The following is a 19,317-nucleotide window of genomic DNA, read 5'->3' on the forward strand; positions in this document are numbered from 1 at the left end:
ATTCATAATATTTTAAATTTTATTAAATTAATATATAAATTGATTATAATATTTAAATAATTAAGAATCAAAGTTTTTCTTTCATTAAGAATCAAAACTCATAGGTTTGGAAAATAAAATGGAAAATATATCATAGTTTATGTCTCCATATAATATTGATTGCTGTTTTTTATTTGTGTTAGAATGAAATATAAAATATTTAAAGTTTTTAATTTCTAAATACGCATCATTTATATTTTGATAGTTTGATAGGCTAATAAAATACGACAATTAATATTTTTATTCATAAATTTGAATTCATGTACGTCATATGTATAAGTTAATTTTTCTATAGTATTTGTAATTTATTTTCAATCATGTTTTCTAAATATTTCAAATTCAATTCCAATACCATAAAAATTACAACATCCGCAATTCTAATTTTATTTTGCTAAAATTATCTCAATTCATAATTTTTTTAAATTTAAACAATGAAAAATATATCTATAAGTTAATAATTTACACTATAAAATAATAATAATTAATTTATAGATAAATTAATATTACTATAAATTAATAAAATATTTTGGTCCCAACATTATTAATTTATAGAGGTTTTACTGTATAATATTATAGTAATATAAAATATTAGTTGCAAGAGTATTTACAACATATTATGCATGTCAACGTAAAAAATCTTTGTAATAAATGTATCTTGCAGTATATATAGCAAATGTTCAACGGTATTTCTTATATGTTTTGTGTAGCAATGATTTACAACAATTTAATGTTGCAAGCCGGTTGTAATTATATGAAAAATCTGCTACAAAAATATTGTTGCATTAATATGAAGTCTATGCGACAAATTGATTCATTGCAAATATTACGACGTCCATGCGACAATTGTAATTTGCAACGCTCAATCAGCAACTATGTAAAATTGTTTGCGCCTTCATTATAATTCAATATTTGCAACTATATGTAGGCATACAGCAACAATTTTCAATATTGCAATATCACTATTTTCTTGTAGTGTTGTTTACACCCACTATCCTTGGTGATTTCAGATCCCCTAGTGGTAATTTCTGTGCCTATTAACCGTCTAGGACCATCAGAAAAGAAGAGAAGGGGCCCTGAATCAACTCTTTGATGGCAAGACTGTTGACCTTATTGCTCATGCAATGGCCCTTCACACAAATGACTAACATCTCCATCAACCCGCCTTGGTTACTGAAACGAGGATGAAGGTGAACTTTACAGAGTCGTCTATCTTGTTCTAACAGTTGTACATTTAGTTTTGAAGCAGCAACCTTGACACTCTTGGGTAGGTGTATGTGGATTCCCTTGTGCGTTTCCAAGCTAGCTCTCAATACATTTGCTCTCTCTATGGGTTGGGAGAACTACCCCAGGCATTTCTTTCATTCTGATCTTCGCCTTGGTTGCTTGATTTTTGTTAAAGCTTTAGATGATTATTTATTGTTTTTTTCTGTGACTTTTCTCTATCTCTTCTCCTTGTTCAGGCATTTGCACGTAGTAGCAAAATTGCAAAAGTCTCAACCTTTTAGGAAAGTTGAGTATCAAAATGAGAGTTGCGCTTTATGGTTTTGAATCTTTTAGTTAGTTTGCAGTTAGGCTGAATCTGTATAAACTGTAATGAAACCGGAATGATAGAATGAGCTGCGAGTGGTAACAAATTTTGGATTGTTTTCCTTTGTTTCTTGTTAAATAAAGCATAGGTTAAAACTGTCGCTGGTAAACTTGAAAAACAGAGAGACTCGATGGCTTTTATGACAGTTTAATGTGTGTTAATACGCTTGTTTAAACTAAGACACTGTGATTTCTGTTTGGTTTCAGTTATAACAAGTTAACATATATGTGTTTGGATCATCAGGTGATTCCTTTGTCTTTCATCAAACTCCTTGCTGACCCATTCCCAAACACAGCAAAGCTCCAAGGCACTAGAGGAAGAGATTGGACAGTGAACATGACGAAAATACGTGACGGTGTGTATTTTACAGTTGGATGGTCAAAGTTTGCACAGGACCATGAACTTGTGGACGGAGAGTTCTTGACATTCGATCGTGTACGATGGTATAACCGAACCTTTGAAGTTAGTGTGTTCGATCGTTTGAGTTGTAAAGAGACCATAGTTGAAGCAGAGACAATAGAGCTTTCTGGTTCTAGTTCTGATTCTGAAGCAGAAGAAGACGAAGAACCTTCAATGGATGTTGATTATGACCTTAGCTTAGGTGAAGATGAAGAATATCAGCCAGAGTCTTCAACCACTTGAGGAGGAAGAGACTGAATCTGATGCTGCTGCAGGTGTGATAGTCTTTTTTCAAAGTGATTTAAACGTCATTACTTAATCCAAAAAACTAGTATTGTTAAGCTTGTTTTGTTTCAGTTTTTTGAAGGGAACGTCGACATTAAAGCGCTAACTAATCCACACTTTCCAACTACCCTCAAGAAGAGGATTTATGAACTGGTAAAATTGACAAAAGACTTCAGATTCAGTTACTTTCTCTCTTTACTTTCAATATGGTTTTTACATGTTGTGGTGGTTTTGTTTTGTGCCAGTTGATTCCAGGCAATGTTTTGAAAGAAAATGACCTTAAGTTTGGTAAAACTGTCAAGTACATTGATGAAGAAGGGACCTTGGTAGGGCTTAGAATGAAGCTGAATATGTTTTAAACCAACTACAAGTTATATCCTTGTGTCCCTTGGTATTTTTCTTTTCTATCGGTTGATATTATTTTGCGGTTGTATAAACTGAACAAAATGAATAGTATGGTTCATCTAAAATTCGATTTTATTTACTCAAAAAATTAGAACTTGGAAGTCTGAATGGAAAAGTAAAAAGTCTTTGATTTTTTGGAAGTTTGGAACTAATTTCTGTTTTGAACTGATTTCGGTTTTGACCTTACAAACTTTGAATACTCTATGTTTTTTGACGTACGAGTTGATTTGAGTCATTGAATAAGGAAAGACATTGAGACAGTAGGTAAGAAGCTCAAGCTTCTAGTCACAAACGCCGTTTGTTTTCTTCAAGCGTTAAACAAAAAAGATGAGAAGAAATCTCAAAACATTTCAGAGGAGAGGAAGAGTGTGCCTACCACTGGTGTAAGAAGAAGGTTGAGCAGAAACTGTAAAGGGAACAACGATGTTGTTTTGCCAAAGTTAGTAAGAGTAACAAACGCATTCCAAAACAAGAGTAACAATGTTTTCTTTCTTGGCATAAAAATCTTCTTTTCTTACAACTGGTTTGGTTGATCTGTCATCAAATCTCAATTTACCTCGGTTTAGTTTGGTTTATACGTCCACCCACGCCTACTAAATATCCACCATCCTTTGGGTTGGCTAAGACAATTTTTTTTTTTAAGAAAATTGTCATAAGGCCCAACTCTATTGCTACATCAGCTTACTACTAATCCTTTACAAATAAGGCCATATGCTTTATCTTTTCTAATGTTTTTAGGTTCCGTAAGAGCAAAGCCACGTGGCATATCAGAAGATAAGTAGAGAGAACCCACATGAATCCGAATCCTTCGTCCACCTCACAATCCGAAATATCCCGATCCTCTCTTCTCCTCCCTCCACCAAAACAAAAACCATTCCCATCTTTTTTTTCTTTTCTTTTCAAAACAAAACAGCAAACAAAAAAAAAATGGCAGCAACTGCCGCAACAACGTCTTCGTCTCACCTTCTTATCTCAAGCTCACGCCACGTGGCGCCATCATCTCAGACTTCAATCCTCTTCCCGAGATCTCTCTTCTCCAACAATGGGAAACGAGTGAGAAACCATCATCATGTTGGTGGTGGAGTGAGGTGTATGGCTGTGGCGGCGGATGCGGAGACGAAACCAGCTGTGAGGAAGAAGAGTGGATACGAGCTTCAGACGTTAACGAGCTGGTTGTTGAGACAAGAGATGAAAGGAGAGATAGATGCAGAGCTGACTATAGTGATGTCGAGCATATCCATGGCTTGTAAGCAGATCGCTTCACTTGTTCAACGTGCCGGTATCTCTAATCTTACCGGAGTTCAAGGCGCCGTTAATATTCAGGGAGAGGATCAGAAGAAGCTTGACGTCATCTCTAATGAGGTCGGTCACACATGCTTTAAGTTAATTAAAATAGACTTTATTTTTGTTAGCTTTTTTAATATGTTAACTTGCTAATGTAGACCACTTAATTTAAGTTTACTAGACATAAATACCATAGTTTAAAGATTGAGTGGTGTGTGGTGTGTGCAGGTGTTTTCCAACTGTTTAAGATCAAGTGGAAGAACTGGGATCATTGCGTCAGAGGAAGAAGACGTGCCAGTAGCAGTGGAGGAGAGTTACTCTGGTAACTACGTCGTTGTGTTTGACCCTCTTGACGGTTCCTCCAACATTGACGCTGCTGTCTCTACCGGTTCTATCTTCGGTATCTACAGCCCCAATGACGAATGTATTGTCGACGACTCCGAAGATATCGCAGCTGTATACTACTCTCTTCCTTTCACTTCCATATATTTTTGTTAATGTACGGTTTGATTTTTAGTTTAGGAGATATAGAGATACAATGTAAAAAATTAGGTGACCTTTGGCTTATAATGTTGTTGCAGCTTGGATCAGAAGAACAAAGGTGTATTGTAAACGTGTGCCAGCCAGGGAACAACTTGCTAGCAGCTGGCTACTGTATGTACTCGAGCTCAGTTATCTTCGTTCTTACTCTAGGCAAGGGCGTCTTCTCCTTCACGCTCGATCCAATGTACGGTGAGTTTGTTCTTACGCAAGAAAACATTCAGATCCCGAAAGCCGGCAAAATCTACTCTTTCAACGAAGGGAATTACCAGATGTGGGACGATAAATTGAAGAAGTACATGGATTCTCTCAAGGACCCTGGTCCAAGTGGGAAGCCTTATTCCGCAAGGTACATTGGAAGTTTGGTCGGAGACTTTCACAGGACTTTGTTGTACGGTGGTATTTACGGGTACCCTCGTGACGCAAAGAGCAAAAATGGAAAGCTTAGGCTTTTGTATGAGTGTGCACCAATGAGTTTCATCGTTGAACAAGCCGGAGGAAAAGGGTCTGATGGACACCAGCGAGTACTAGATATCCAACCGACCGAGGTAACTTAAATCAAATAGATTTTTGGTTCCATTAGATTCTTATGCTTACCCTACTGCTAAGCTTACGTCTAAGATTGGTGTCAACAGAACAGACTAATCTTATGTTTGTAATACCTGACACAGATACATCAGAGGGTGCCACTGTACATTGGAAGCACAGAGGAAGTGGAGAAGCTAGAGAAGTACTTGGCTTGACTCTTGTACCAAACATAAGGCATTTAATATCTATTGTAAGCCAATTTCTGACTACATGGTACATGCAACTAGATGCATAAATGGTGAAAAGTCCTATTTTGTTGTCGATATGAATAGAGAGAAACCAGCTGTTATACTATAGAGCCAAAACGAACAAGTTTAATTTATACAACTTACATGTACTAATAGTTAATAAGGAGCGACCAAATGAGATAGAATTTTCATATTTCACAGATCATTTAAAAAACTAACAGCATAGTTAGGGCAAAAGCAGAGGATCTTGCACTGGTGGTCTACAAAAATTAACAGCTTAGTCTTCAAAATCAGTCATCTGTAATGTCACTCTCTGCCTTCAACACTTGGCTGCGTGAAGAGAAGAATGGCTTGAGTAAGGGAGAGGATCAATACATCTTAAAAATCTCGAGGATGATCACATCATTGGGAGAATGAGTAAGCAAAAGTACCAGGACTCGAGATATGATTGCATTGTGTTAATGAGTTTGCAACGGTCTTGGCATCATTTCCTGCAAATGAAGCATCAATAATGAGTGAAAAGGGCAAAATGTATTATATGTAATCAAATGCAGACCAGAAAATACTCACCTTGACTGTTCATGTCTTTCCCTTGAGTCACTTCAGTCACAGTTGATGTATATTCCAAAAAGGCCTGGTTAGACTCGAGATTAACACCCCCTGATTCAGGAGACGACCTGTGATGTAGAATAGCGTATAAGAAGACATCACAAGATAATAGCCAATTACAAAAAAGATGATCCTACAAAACTAACCACCTACCCTGAAACAGTTTCAATGGGTGCATTTGAGGCCTGTGGCAAGCAATGATTTGTACTTCCTTCACAACCAAGATCAAAATCAACTAGTAGCTCCGAGAGGCTGTAGTTTTCACCCAAGAAATTAGAAAAGTCCATGTCAAATAAATCAATTTCTGGCTCAGACCCGGATGGAGAAGCTGAAACCAAATCTGCAGTGGCAGGTGCCTCTAAGCACATTAGTGTATCAGCGTCATCAAAATTGAGCTTTCCTTTCACATGGTCTCTCTTATTTGACATCTTCAGGTTAGACTTGACCGGTGAAGAAGAAGAAATCAGATGACTTCTTTCCACTGAATAAGAAGTAATCTGCTTGAGAGGGCTGATTGTGAACTTCTCCTTCGTAACAATTGTGCAGTTTGTAGGATTAACTTCTTTCTGTGGACTGTTGGACTTATCAATCCCAGGAGAAGCATGTTTTTGTGGTGTCGTGAGGCATGCTGAATTAGAAGGAGCCAACGAATCAGGCTTATTGAACAAACACTTCACCACACTCGACCCATGGCCAACAAATTCAGTAGTTGCAGAGCTTTTGGCTAATGGCACTGTTTCAGATGGAGTTTGGGATGAGAAATTGTTAGCTGCTTTATCAGTTTGTGTGATCTTATTAGTCCCTGGACCAAGAAAAAAAGACATAATTCAAGAGTACTGGAAAATTCAAAGGCAAGTACATCAAAGTTAAATAAACCTGGTAAGCATATAGAAACATACCATTTGCTGTTGTAATACGAGCTTTCCTAGTTACAGGAGGAGCTCCTAAAGAAGCTTGAGCCTTTCTTTTCCCGGTTATAGACCGAGTGGTTGAAGGTGTAGAAAAATTCCCAAAATCTACTCTTTTGTTACCAAGCAATGACACTGACATAACATTTGGAGTTTTGTTGTATTGAGTTAAGCCTGAAAATAATGTGTAGCACATGACAAGATCAAGATCTGAACCAGGCGAACCAAGTAATTAATCATTCCAAATTACAACCAGCTAAACAAAAACAACAAAATCTGCAAACCTGAAGAAGAAGAGATAGTTTGATTTTTCTGTAGAGAAGCCGGAGCTTCTGTAGCCGGAGGAGGAGGAGGAGGAGGAGGAGGAGGAGCGGTGAGGGAGGCGTTGTAAGAATTCATCACATTCTGCATCCCCTGTAACAGATTATGAACCCTAACCTTCTCCTGATCCAATCTCACTCTCTCCTGATCAATAGTCACCTTCTGCTCCTTTAGAGATACGTAATCGTTCAACATATCATCAAGAGTCATCAAACTATTCGGAACCTGCAATTATCGAAAAAAAATCCCCAAATAAATTAAAAACCCAATTTTTTCAAACAGATTAAAACAAAATCAAGAACTTTAGGGTTTTTTTTTATAGGTTTACGTACATGGCGAAGTGGGGAGTTAGAGATGAGAGAGGAAGCTTCAGATCTAAAGAGGGTTCGGGTTTCAGTGAATCGATTGTCGAAGAGGTAGCGATCGACGATAAACGCAATTTGAGTTGGGGTAACTTCACCTTTTCCGATGATTCGCGATCCTTTGGATCTGCTCGATTTTCCCATGGCTCTTTTTTCTCTGAATGAAATTGAAAACCCTAATTTAGATTAGACGACGGAGATGATGAAAGGCTAATTAAAGAGAGAGAGAGCGAAGCTGAAAAGACCTGAAGAAAGTATAGTAAACAAAACATAGCAGCGGGAGATTTTCAAAACGCTCCTTCTTGAACGGTGTCGTTTTCTTAAAAATTTCGCCGGGAGATTGTGTTTGGCGGCAGCTTGAAATGTTTTTAGAATTCTGTGGATAATCTAATATTAGAATTAATTGTACTTGATTTATTTATTTTTTCTTATTAGATATCTCATTATGTGCTCGCTCGCTTCAATAATTACATTTTGAACAATACTTGGGTTGGGTAACCTCTCCATTATAAAATGAGGAAATAAAATCTATATATATTATTATAAAATTAAAAAAATTAAACCGTTCTTTAATAAACCCAAACCGACATATATAAAATCTAAACCATAACCATCTCATTTGTGAACCCAAACCGATATATAATTTTGTTCTACTTGTAAAATCTAAACCCTAATCATCTCATTTGTGAACCCAAACCGACATATAATTTTGTTCTAATCGTGAAATCTAAACCCTAACATCTCATTTGTGAACTCAAACCGACATATAATTTTGTTCTACTTGTAAAATCTAAACCCTAACCATCTCATTTGTACCCAAACCGACATATAATTTCATTCTAATTGTAAAATCTAAACCCTAACCACCTCATTTGTAAACCCAAACCGACATATAATTTCGTTTTAGTTGTAAAATCTAAACCCTAACCACTTCATTTGTAAACCCAAACCGACATATAATTTTATTCTAATTTTAAAAATCTAAACCAAACCAATATTTAAATTTCCTTTATTAAAAGTATACATAATTTGTTTCCTTAATTTGATTTACTTTTTAATTTAATTTTGATTTATTTTTTAAATGAAATATTAGATGAAAGATTCTGATTGGCGGAGAGAAGAGAGGGTGAATGGAGAGGTTCACCCCTAGAGGTGAACCTAAGTATTTTTCTTACATTTTTTGTTATAGAACTAATATTACATGTTTTGGTGTATGATACATAGAGGCTATAAATCATCTTATAAAACCGAATAATTTTTTTATAAAATCAGATGATAGGAAACTGAATGAAACAAAAAAAGAAATGGCTAAATAGATCATCTTATAAAACAAGAGGGAATCAAAATTATAACATGAATACAATTCTAATAAAATCCATTTCAGGGTAAATGAAAAAAAAAAAAACATTTTTGGGGTGACAACAAAATGTAAAGCAAAAAATAAAAATAAAAAATCAGATATTTTTAAGTTTTTAACAGAAACGAGGGGGGAAAGACAAAAGTAAACACTTTTCACATTGTCCAAGCTTAACCCATCCTTCTCTGTCCTTTCTCTCTCTCTCTCTCTCTCTCTCTTCCCCACCACCATCATCACTTTACTCTCTCTTTCTCCATCAGGAGATCTCATATTCTCCCCCATTTCAAACCCTAGAATCTCAAAATCACAAATTCCACAACCATCTCCAACTTCATTTATGGCGAGCTTCAGTCTCTCCAGGTCACTCCTGGTCCTACTCCTGATTGTCATCTCATTCTTCTCCACATTCTCGATTTCGAAACCTACCTCGTTCTCTTTCTCGTTCACGAGTTCCAATAAAAATGCGAGCTTTGAGTCCCAAGACATTGCCCTGTTCGGCGACTCTAAGCTCGTCGACAACGGATCTTCGATTCAGCTGACTGACTCGGTGATTCACGGTGGTGGGCGAGTCGTCTACAAGAACCCCATCGAGTCGGTAAAGGATACAGGAAGGGAGTATTTCGCGGGATTCTCTACTGTTTTCTCTTTCTCCATGTCCCCTGGTGGTGGGAGACTCGGATTTCTCGTGTTTCCTGTTAACGGAACGTTTGATCACTCTCTATTCCAAGTAAAGTTCGATACTTCTGACAAATTCACCAAGTTTGGAGATCCGAGTGTCGCGGTGATTGTTGATGGTGCTACGGTTCCTGAGAAGGTTCTCAGTTTCAAGATGGCAAACTTGGTGAAGACGGAGAAGGTGTTGTCGTACGCTTGGATTAATTACCAAGCTGGTGGCAAGTTCTTGGAAGTCCGGTTAAGCAAATCTAAAAGCTTTGAATCTGTTCTTCCTCTGATGTTTGATCGGATTGATTTGTCAGCAATGTTGGGAGTTGAGGATGAGTTCATGGTTGGTCTCAATTCGTATAGTGGAAACGTTAATCTTCATTCTTGGAGCTTAGAAGTGAGACGTTCCGAGTATGAGCACTCTTGGGCGGTGGTTTTGGTGGAAGAGCGTATGAAACAGGAGGCTGCGAAGAAGAGGAGAAAAGAGAGGATATGGGAGATTGTGACTTGCTTCGTCATGATGTTTGGATTAACAGGGTTTGTCCTCTTTGCCATGATGCATATTGCGGCAGCTTTCAAAAGAAACAATCTTGCTATGGTGATGCAAGAGGAGTGTGGGATCAAGACCAAGGAGTTTGGGTATGCGAAGATGGAGAAAATGGAAGTTGTCATGAGTAAAGCTAATGCGAAACAAGAAACCAAGTGAAAGTCAAGTTTGTGTGTTTAGGGTATGTCATCTTTTTATGTAATCAAGTAGATTCTTGGGACTGTAATGGTAACTTGTTACCCACGAGGTTCTTCACTGGCTAATGTAGTCCCCTTATCTTCATGTGTTTAAGCTTGCAACGTTATTATTACTCTTTGGCAATTTTAATTTGATTTGGCATGTAGAAATGTGAGAAGAATGTTGTAGAATCCACACCAAACTTGAGTGCATGGGATACCACTCGTTTGCAGTAGCTGAAAAAAATAAACAAATTCCACTTCCTACATATTCAATAATAGATTTGTAACTAATCACGATGAGTTAAAAGAACACAATATAGTTTTATCTTCATCTACAAAAAGTTCTTCAACTGAAGATGAGCTTCATTACGATGACTGCTGTGTTAATGAGCATGAGTGGGAGTCTCATGTACTGGCAGGCATGGATAAGACCGATGATTTGGCCTTTGGGAGAGTTTCTTCTACCGGTATGGTGGAGGTCTACTAGCGTCCATCCTCTTGGAACAAGGAAACGGTCTTCGTTGAGGATCGCCAGTGCATTTGCAAAGAGCAGCAGACCTTTTAACAGTGTCCAGAAGCCCATCGTTCTCTGTGATGCAAAAGAGTTCAATTCAAACTGATCAGAATCAGGGAGACTCAAACAAAGTTGACTTATTTATTAGGTTTAGAAAACACAATGAATGGACACTAATGGCGCATGCTAGTGTACTGCCTGATGTGATATAAAGCGTCTACTGTTTGGTGTATAAACAGGATTGGACTCCTGCCTTGCAATAATATCTAGAATCTATACAATGGTAGGACGGTCGCCGAGCTGCATTACAAAGAGCCTTAAACCTAGGCATAATCTATAGAAACACTTATCAGGATCATGACTCTGGATCAAAAGCAGCTCCAGAAAAGCACCAAGCTAGGTGAGCACTAGATGAGATTTTCTTAGGAAGTTGGTACAAGAGCAGTAAACTTGAGTCAATCACAACATCATGAATGATTGAAATTAAAAAAAAAAAGACACGAATCCTAGGCTCAGCAGTAACAAATTACGCAGGAATTTTAAACCTTAAAACTGTTGATCTAAAACGTGAGATCGAGACAGTAATTGAAGATCCAAGGTTGATCATTAGAAGCAAGCAGCAGCCAAACTAATCGAACGATTCCCACAAGGAAAACTGAAACCCCAAATCTTTAGCAACCTAGCGAAGAACAGTAAAACTAGAATAATCGAGGAAACTGAATCGAGTGCGAGATTACCTTTTTCCGGCGATGAGAACGAGAGAAATCGAATCGTCGGTGAGACCTTTGCGTAGGGAGGGTTTTATTTGTTTCTTCTTATAAATTCTGAACTGTTCTTCTTCTTCTCCAGCCGTAAGAAAAAGAAAAAGAAAATAAAAAAACCCGAACCGGGTTTTCATGGGTTGACCCGGTTTGAATAAAAGTCGGGTCAGGACCCGATATGATTCAAAAGAGGAAGAAGGATTTGGATAAACCCTGATGACATCGAAGTAAAAAAAAAAAAAAAAACCCTTCTCCAATGGCTTCACTTCTTCTTTTTCCTCACCTTCACCTTCACCATTTTGATTCTTCTTCACTAGATCGTAGAGAGATACTAGTAGCTCGTAATTCACCTAAACCAAGACAATTCATCTCTCCGAGAGCTTCAATCAATGGCGGAGCAGCAGCCGAAACCGCCGTCAAACCTAGTCGCAAAGGGAGGAAGAAGAAGCAACAAACCTCGACGGTAATTGAGAAAGACGACACCGAGAACATTACTATCGAGACTGATGCTGAATTGAATCCGGAGTTAGAGGACTACGACGACGGGATCGAGTATCCGTACGACGATCCGCCTCTCGTATGCTGTTTCGGGGCAGTACAGAAGGAGTTTGTTCCGGTGGTGAGAGTCCATGATAACCCTATGCATCCTGATATTTACTCGCAGTGGAAGATGCTGCAGTGGGATCCGCCGGAGTTTGGTAGAGCTCCTGGAGGTCCGCCGTCGAATGTGGCGATCTCTCATGTTCGGTTAGGTGGGAGAGCGGCGTTTATGGGAAAAGTCGGTGAAGATGAGTTTGGGGATGAGCTGGTTTTGATGATGAATCAGGAGAGAGTTCAGACGAGAGCTGTAAAGTTCGATGAGAATTCGAAAACTGCTTGTACTCGTGTTAAGATCAAGTTTGAAGACGGGAAAATGAAGGCGGAGACGGTTAAAGAGCCGCCGGAGGACTCGCTTCTTGCTTCAGAACTCAATTTAGCTGTGCTTAAAGAGGTAAAAGATTTCAACTTTATGATAAAAAAAATTGGCTTTAGCTTTTAACTGATAGCTCGAGCTTGGTTTCTTATGAAAAGTATCTGTCTTGAGCATATACTTTGTTTGTGTATATGATTTGGATCATGAAACAGAGCAACTCAGCTTGGCTTTTAAAGCTTTTTTGTGTGTTGTTACTTGTGCTTGTGATGCAGGCGAGGATTTTTCATTTCAATTCAGAAGTGTTGACGTCTCCTACAATGCAATCAACTCTTTTTAGGGCTGTACAGTGGTCTAAAAAGTTTGGAGGGCTTATTTTCTTTGACTTGAATCTGCCATTACCGCTGTGGAGATCGCGTAATGAGACTAGGAAGTTGATCAAGAAAGCATGGAATGAAGCAGACATCATTGAGGTTTCACAGCAAGAGCTTGAGTTTCTGCTTGATGAAGATTACTATGAGAGGAGAAGAAACTACACACCACAATACTTTGCTGAGGATTTTGATCAGACGAAGAACCGAAGAGACTATTACCATTACACACCAGAGGAAATCAAGCCATTGTGGCATGACAAGCTGAAGCTATTGGTTGTGACTGATGGAACGCTTCGGCTTCATTACTATACTCCTACTTTTGATGGAGTTGTGGTTGGAACAGAAGATGTGCTTATAACTCCTTTCACCTGTGATAGGACAGGTTCTGGTGATGCTGTTGTTGCAGCGATAATGAGAAAGCTAACAACTTGTCCTGAGATGTTTGAGGAGCAAGATGTGTTAGAGCGACAGCTCAGGTTTGCAGTTGCTGCTGGGATCATAGCGCAGTGGACAATTGGTGCAGTGAGAGGTTTCCCTACTGAAAGCGCGGCGCAAAATTTGAAAGAACAAGTATATGTTCCATCAATGTGGTAGAATAGAAAGATGACGAACTCAACTTGTACTAAATGTATTTTGAACAATGTGTGAGAGAGATGTATGCACTGTTTCAAATTTGTAACCCAATGTAGAATCAATTTTTGAGTTCACTGATAACAACAACCATGTGAATGGATGATGATGAGTAGCTGCTTCCGTATAGAATTTTGGTTTTTTTCTGTTCAGCTTCACAAAAATGTTCTAGCTGATCCAAGTCTTGATGCTTCTCCAGTTCTCCTGTAAGGAGAATCAATTATGTGAGAAAACCATCATAAAGCTCTGTGACAACCATCATAAAGCTTTCAGTTGAATCTTGCCTTTATGCAATAAATACTTTTTTGACCAAATTCACAAGTGTCAACAACTTTTTTATTTTTATAAAAATTTGCTTTAAATGTGTTTTGCCAAAAGTTAACTAGTTATTCTTAAATATGGAAAAACAATTAATGATAAAAAAAAATAAAGACCATAAGTTATATATAAACTAGAAGTAGGTTCGCGCTATTTTATTTATAGTTTTATCAATTCTTATATATCTTAAACTTTTATTAAAAACATCCCACCATTGATATTAATATTAATTTTATCAATGTTACTTACTTTTTCCTTAAATATTTGTAGGTTTTTAAAATTTTTGTGTCGTCGTTCCAAAAATCATATTTTCTAATACTTGACACAAATTAATATTATAATAATAAAAGATTAACTTAAAATTAATATTAATTCATAGCATCAAGACTAGGAAAATATAGTTGTTTACATATACAAAAAAATGTAGCAGAACACAAATATCGTGTGATTGTTTTAACATTAGTTTATCTAGAAATCAACTATATAGGATATATGATACAAAAAAAAACGTTTTCTTACTCTCCCTATTTCCTCCAAATAAGTAAAAAACGCAGGTCTCTTCTTTGATGTTAACACCATTTTCTCCTATTGAGAACAATCTCTAACAAAAATCACATACACTATTGTTCTTTAATCAAACACCCCATAACCCAAATAAAACCCCATTTTCTATAGTTTTTCACTCTGATATATTTTAACTTTCCCACAAAACACATCAATATTTTTTCCTAATATATCTCTTAATATTTTTCTGTTTTCCCCCTTTTTCATAATTTGATTACCTTAATTTATTCTCACACATTACAATTTGCTAATTTATTTTTTGAAATCTAATAATTAATTTTAAATTACATAATATTTTAAGATTCTCACAAATTACATCTTCAATTTTTCTAATATATCTCTTGAAATTTTGGCAATTTCAATTTATCTCTAGTTTCTATATAATTTAAGTTTCCTCAGTTTTTTTTTCTTCGTAATTTTGTAACTCATGTAGTAGTGTGTCTCCAAATAAGTGATCCACTTCCTTATGTAGCGAGAAGAATATCCATAAAAAATTACAGATGCTTTTTAACGGAGTTTCTTCATTGTTTTATCTTTTGTATTTATTAACTACATCTTTTAATTTTTAACTGGATAAACTAAGGAAAAAAAACATAATACAATTGTTTACCAGATACTTATGAGCTACTTAATTGGTATAAGTAATAATAAAAAGAGCAAATCCACATAGATCCAAATACAATTAAATACATACAATCGATTATGAAAAAAATATTATCGAATCAGAACCCCCGTCATTGGTCTCATAATTATGCTCATATTTAGAGCAGATTAGTGACAAATTTACGAAGAGTCCAAGCAAATAAGAAACAAATAATGATCGTAAACCATTTTCACTTGATAAGAATAGCGGATAAATCGATCATTTGTTTGATGCATCTTCATAACGATAAAAATCTAGAATATACATTTTGCTGAAAATATCTATATCTTATTATATAAAGCTTGGTTTTTAAAGTTAGTAACTCACCAGATCGTGACAAGTGTCAAGTATACTGATGAGATATTGACACGTGTCAATAAATTATTATTATTCAAAACAGCTAATTAAGAAAAGAATATTAAAGCTACATAAAATTTACATGTTTATATTGTAAAAAAATTCCTAAATCAAAAAGGAAAATTAACAAAGCTAATCTATTTTCCATTGTAAACTAATTATATTATATATTTTTCTTAATTAGATTTTGACATGTATAAACAAAAAAATAATTTATTAAGCATGCATATTATTATTAATCAATGAATAGTGAATAACAAATTTAAGAAGAATAACATAAATTATGTTAAAAGAATTATTATTTTTGGAATGTAATAGGACACCTAATCAAGAAAATAACATTATATTTTTGATTCCTGCAGATTCTTAAATGGAAGCTACCAGATGGAATGAAATGGAATCAAAATATATAAATCCCGCTAATTTAATCGAGGCTGGAGACACTGACGGAGGTTCTAAAAATGATTATATTGTTAGTAGCATCATAAGTTTGCAAGATTAGTCAGTGATTAATATTTTTGGTCAAGATTTAGAGTTTTCTCTTCTGAATAATGTTGATGATTCTGGTACTGGAACAAGAGCTGCTTGACCGAGTAATTGAGAAACGATTTTAAAATTTGGGAAGTTGGAATGGTAAACCGTTTTAAAATTGGTTTTGAACCGGATTTATCTGGTTTTCTATCGGATTTGGTTCGTAAATCGTTTAAACCCAAATATACGGAGAAATATATAAGAACTTTTGATTCAGATAGAAATATGTTGGGAATTTACGATTCGAGCATATTTGAGACAAGGTCATAGTTTTAATTAGTTTTAGTACAATGCGATACTTCTGAGAAGTAATATATCGTCGATCATTAACGTGATTATGACATATGTCATGTTTTGGATTGTTTATAAAGTTTCTATTTTGTATATTTGAATTATCTAAGACTTATATATATCATCGTGATTATCATTTTCAAATTTTTATTTTTATTATTTTATATTAACTTTTGGTCAGTTTTTCAACTTTTATTAGGTGGTCATAAAATCATTATAACATAGTAGATAATTTTCACCAGTTGTTCATCCAAAATATATTTGGAGCAAAAAAAATTCATGGTTAAAGAAATTATGTAACATAACAATTTTAGTAATTATTAGAACTATAATTATGCCAAAATGAAAGTAAAGCAATATAAAATTTGTTTAATTTGTTCAGAAGATATTTTATAGGTGGTGATAAATAGTATAGTTTAACAATAAAATAATTTTGGGTGTAAGAACATATTTTTAATGGTAAAACATAGAGTAAAATTGTACATGCTTACTAATTAGATGTTGCTTTGATGAACTTTTTTCAAGTAAAATATTTTGTGAATAAGTTGTGTAATATTTTTAAAATTTGACAATAATAATATTCGTAATGATGGTATTTGGCAAAATTTTTGGTGGGATATAATAATTTAGTTTAAAATTATTGTAATAATTATTATAATATATTAAAAATATATAAATATAAAAATGTATGAAAGTAAATACAAATATGATTTTTCTGTAATTAAATTATTTATATATTTAATTCAGGAAATAAATTTTCTTTTTATATATTTCAAAATTTGTTTAAAATTTAAGATTTATTTTCTTCAACAATTTTTAAACCCGCACATGGTGCGGGCCCTTATCTAGTTTATATATATATATATATATATATATTTTTTTTTTGTTAACCAAACATTCTATATTTATATATTTATTTTTGTGCAAAACTGAAAATATTTATATAAGAAGGAAATGTAAAAAAAAATTTGGTTTTGTGGACCTGTAATTACTAAAGTCCAAACTACAAATAATTTAAGTTAATAAGGTCCAAATAACAAATTAATTAGGTCCAAATAACAAATGAATACATGAGTTAGATATACAGCATGCCAAGTGTCATCTCCTTAGCAAAAGTTGAGGAAAACCTTTTCATATTATATAAGATATAGCCTTTCATTGAGATCCAACAAATGAAGAACATCTTAATCTCTCAAATTCTTGAGTCTCGATACAAAGAAAAAAAACTATGGGGAGTACAAAAAACATATTCTTGATAACGTTTTTTATCGTTGCGATATTTACAGTTTCACTGTCCAACCACAACATTCTGGCCTTGGGTATGTTTTTTTTTTCACTCGCTTTCAAACTCAAAGTATGTTTTGTTTACATTGTGGTATTATTTGGACTTGTTATAATAGTTTAGAATATAAATGTTATATAACTGTATAGATCAAGGACAAGCGCATATGTTTGTATCGATTATGATTAATATTTATGTGGGGTTTGTAATGTATGGGTGCAGAGTTGGAAAAAGAATCATATGAAGTCTGCAAAGCTTTGTGTACAGATAGTTACGGATGGTTTGAATGTCTTACTGATTGTTTAGGGCGTGGCTATGCACGTGGGCGTTGTGTTTCACTTTCTCCTAAAGATCCTAAGAGATGTTGTTGCCAATTACATTAATATAAAGATCATAACCCTCTCCCTAATGAGCTATTGCATGTATTAATTTTCTCTAAGCTAAACTGGTTCAATTTGACACGGTTCACAATACATGCATATTTTGTAAATGAAAAAATCGGATGCTTACCTCATCTCCGGTGACTCCCTCCGCAGCTCCGGTATGTGGGAAGCCACTCTTCGTCTCTTCGTGTAGGAATCGTCGTTCCGGTATTATGCCATATTTGCCAGTTAATGTCTTCTTCATATTTTGCCTTTGATGTCGTATGTGGATGCAGTCTATAATGTCACCATCTAAACTCTTGATTTATTAAGAAATCAAAGAAAAATACATCTCAGTAGAAAATTGTTGGATGTTAAAAAACAAAAAAAGCCTATTGTATTCTTTTCATTTGAGAAAAGAAAAGTGTCATAGCCGATCGATGACAATACGTTAAAATATTAAACTAATGTATAATAATTTGTTTCAAATTTTTCAAGTTGACTATCAAATTGCCGTAGTTATGTTTTGCTATTACCATTAAATAATACGGTGAAATAATACATCTTTGTTAGCATGCAATGATATTAGATTAAATCTCACATATATGTGGATTATGATATAAAAAATTAAGTTAAATCATCTATGTAATTATATAGAATAATATTGAATACGTTATCAAATCATTCACCGATTAAAAATCTTAAAAAAATTACAGTAGCTTTTTATTTTGATTCTCATAAATTTTTATATTATGCTAATTACTAATTTTAACACATCAAACTTTGTATGTTTTAATTACTTTTCTGTAAAAATTTCTTTTTACTATACTGTATGTTTATAATAAATAATAATTGCAATTAAATTGCATATATTTTTCTTAATAATTGCACATATTTTTCTTAATAATTGCACTTTTTTTTAATTAATTGCACATATTTTCTTATTAAAATTAGTTTTAAATATGCACATAAAGTATATACTATATACTTGAAGATGTAAAATGGAAAACGTTGATTTTGTATATACTATATACAAATCATACAAACTTATATAAAGTATATTAAAATATAATTATATAAATCATATCTACCTAAATTTTCAAAATTCTTCCAAAATTATAATTTGTAATCAAATCTGGAAATTAGTCGTTTGCTCATAGTTATATAAGCTTCATATAAGATGTTTAACTTTGTTTAGATTATCTTAACAAATACGTACCTGGATGCTTAGTGGAGCTGAGACTCCTTGTTGAGTATAGAGAAGTGCTCAAATGAGAATCAAGAATGAAGTCAGAACAAACAAATTCATCATCTTCCCTCAAAGCATTTTCTCTATCTCCAAAGATCTTTCTTTTAGCAACTCTCTGTAAACATCCTAAATTGAGAGAGAATCGATGTTGAGATTGTATTTTTTTTTTCTTTTCAAAATTGATGTTACCGTTGTTGGTGCATCTCCTCTTTTTAGCCCTATAGTTTCCATTTACTCTCTCATCCGTTTTAAGTAAATTTTGCTTATAG

General features: G+C 34.5%; 5 protein-coding genes and 1 pseudogene across 7 annotated transcripts; 4 read left to right on the forward strand and 2 right to left on the reverse strand.

Annotated features, from left to right (window-relative positions):
* Nucleotides 1–1,311: 1,311 nt before the first annotated feature.
* On the forward strand, nt 1,312–3,494 carry LOC147938990 (B3 domain-containing protein REM20-like; annotated as a pseudogene).
* Nucleotides 3,430–5,422, forward strand: LOC104711983 (fructose-1,6-bisphosphatase 1, chloroplastic). The gene is made up of 4 exons (XM_010428771.3): nt 3,430–4,078; nt 4,229–4,456; nt 4,582–5,088; nt 5,212–5,422. The coding sequence occupies exons 1-4, from the start codon at nt 3,644–3,646 to the stop codon at nt 5,281–5,283; spliced, it is 1,242 nt and encodes a 413-aa protein (XP_010427073.1). The 5' UTR covers nt 3,430–3,643; the 3' UTR covers nt 5,284–5,422.
* LOC104711982 (uncharacterized) lies at nt 5,398–7,857 on the reverse strand. 3 transcript variants are annotated; one of them, XM_010428769.2, is made up of 8 exons: nt 7,762–7,857; nt 7,487–7,673; nt 7,118–7,379; nt 6,825–7,007; nt 6,079–6,727; nt 5,887–5,993; nt 5,748–5,807; nt 5,398–5,646 (listed from the first exon to the last, which is right to left on the reverse strand). In XM_010428769.2, the coding sequence occupies exons 2-8, from the start codon at nt 7,658–7,660 to the stop codon at nt 5,636–5,638; spliced, it is 1,446 nt and encodes a 481-aa protein (XP_010427071.2). In that variant the 5' UTR covers nt 7,661–7,673; nt 7,762–7,857; the 3' UTR covers nt 5,398–5,635. The 3 variants fall into 3 exon arrangements, with proteins under 3 accessions (XP_010427071.2, XP_010427072.2, XP_010427070.2); XM_010428770.2 differs by lacking the exon at nt 5,748–5,807 and having other exon boundaries at nt 7,487–7,765; XM_010428768.2 differs by having other exon boundaries at nt 5,494–5,807; nt 7,487–7,765.
* A 1,084-nt stretch (nt 7,858–8,941) lies between these two features.
* On the forward strand, nt 8,942–10,430 carry LOC104711984 (uncharacterized). Its single transcript, XM_010428772.3, has one exon. The coding sequence runs from the start codon at nt 9,211–9,213 to the stop codon at nt 10,240–10,242; it is 1,032 nt and encodes a 343-aa protein (XP_010427074.1). The 5' UTR covers nt 8,942–9,210; the 3' UTR covers nt 10,243–10,430.
* Nucleotides 10,431–10,443: 13 nt separating this feature from the next.
* Nucleotides 10,444–11,611, reverse strand: LOC109126184 (protein transport protein yos1). Its single transcript, XM_087464913.1, has 2 exons — nt 11,514–11,611; nt 10,444–10,851 (listed from the first exon to the last, which is right to left on the reverse strand). The coding sequence occupies exon 2, from the start codon at nt 10,843–10,845 to the stop codon at nt 10,609–10,611; it is 237 nt and encodes a 78-aa protein (XP_087321039.1). The 5' UTR covers nt 10,846–10,851; nt 11,514–11,611; the 3' UTR covers nt 10,444–10,608.
* A 12-nt stretch (nt 11,612–11,623) lies between these two features.
* LOC104711986 (fructokinase-like 1, chloroplastic) lies at nt 11,624–13,535 on the forward strand. The gene is made up of 2 exons (XM_010428774.3): nt 11,624–12,528; nt 12,723–13,535. Exons 1-2 carry the CDS (start codon nt 11,794–11,796, stop codon nt 13,413–13,415), a joined length of 1,428 nt encoding a protein of 475 aa, XP_010427076.1. The 5' UTR covers nt 11,624–11,793; the 3' UTR covers nt 13,416–13,535.
* The last annotated feature ends 5,782 nt before the right edge of the window (nt 13,536–19,317 follow it).

Source organism: Camelina sativa, chromosome 9 (genome assembly GCF_030686135.1).
Source record: "Camelina sativa cultivar CO46 ecotype springtype chromosome 9, ASM3068613v1".
Lineage (NCBI taxonomy): Eukaryota > Viridiplantae > Streptophyta > Magnoliopsida > Brassicales > Brassicaceae > Camelina > Camelina sativa.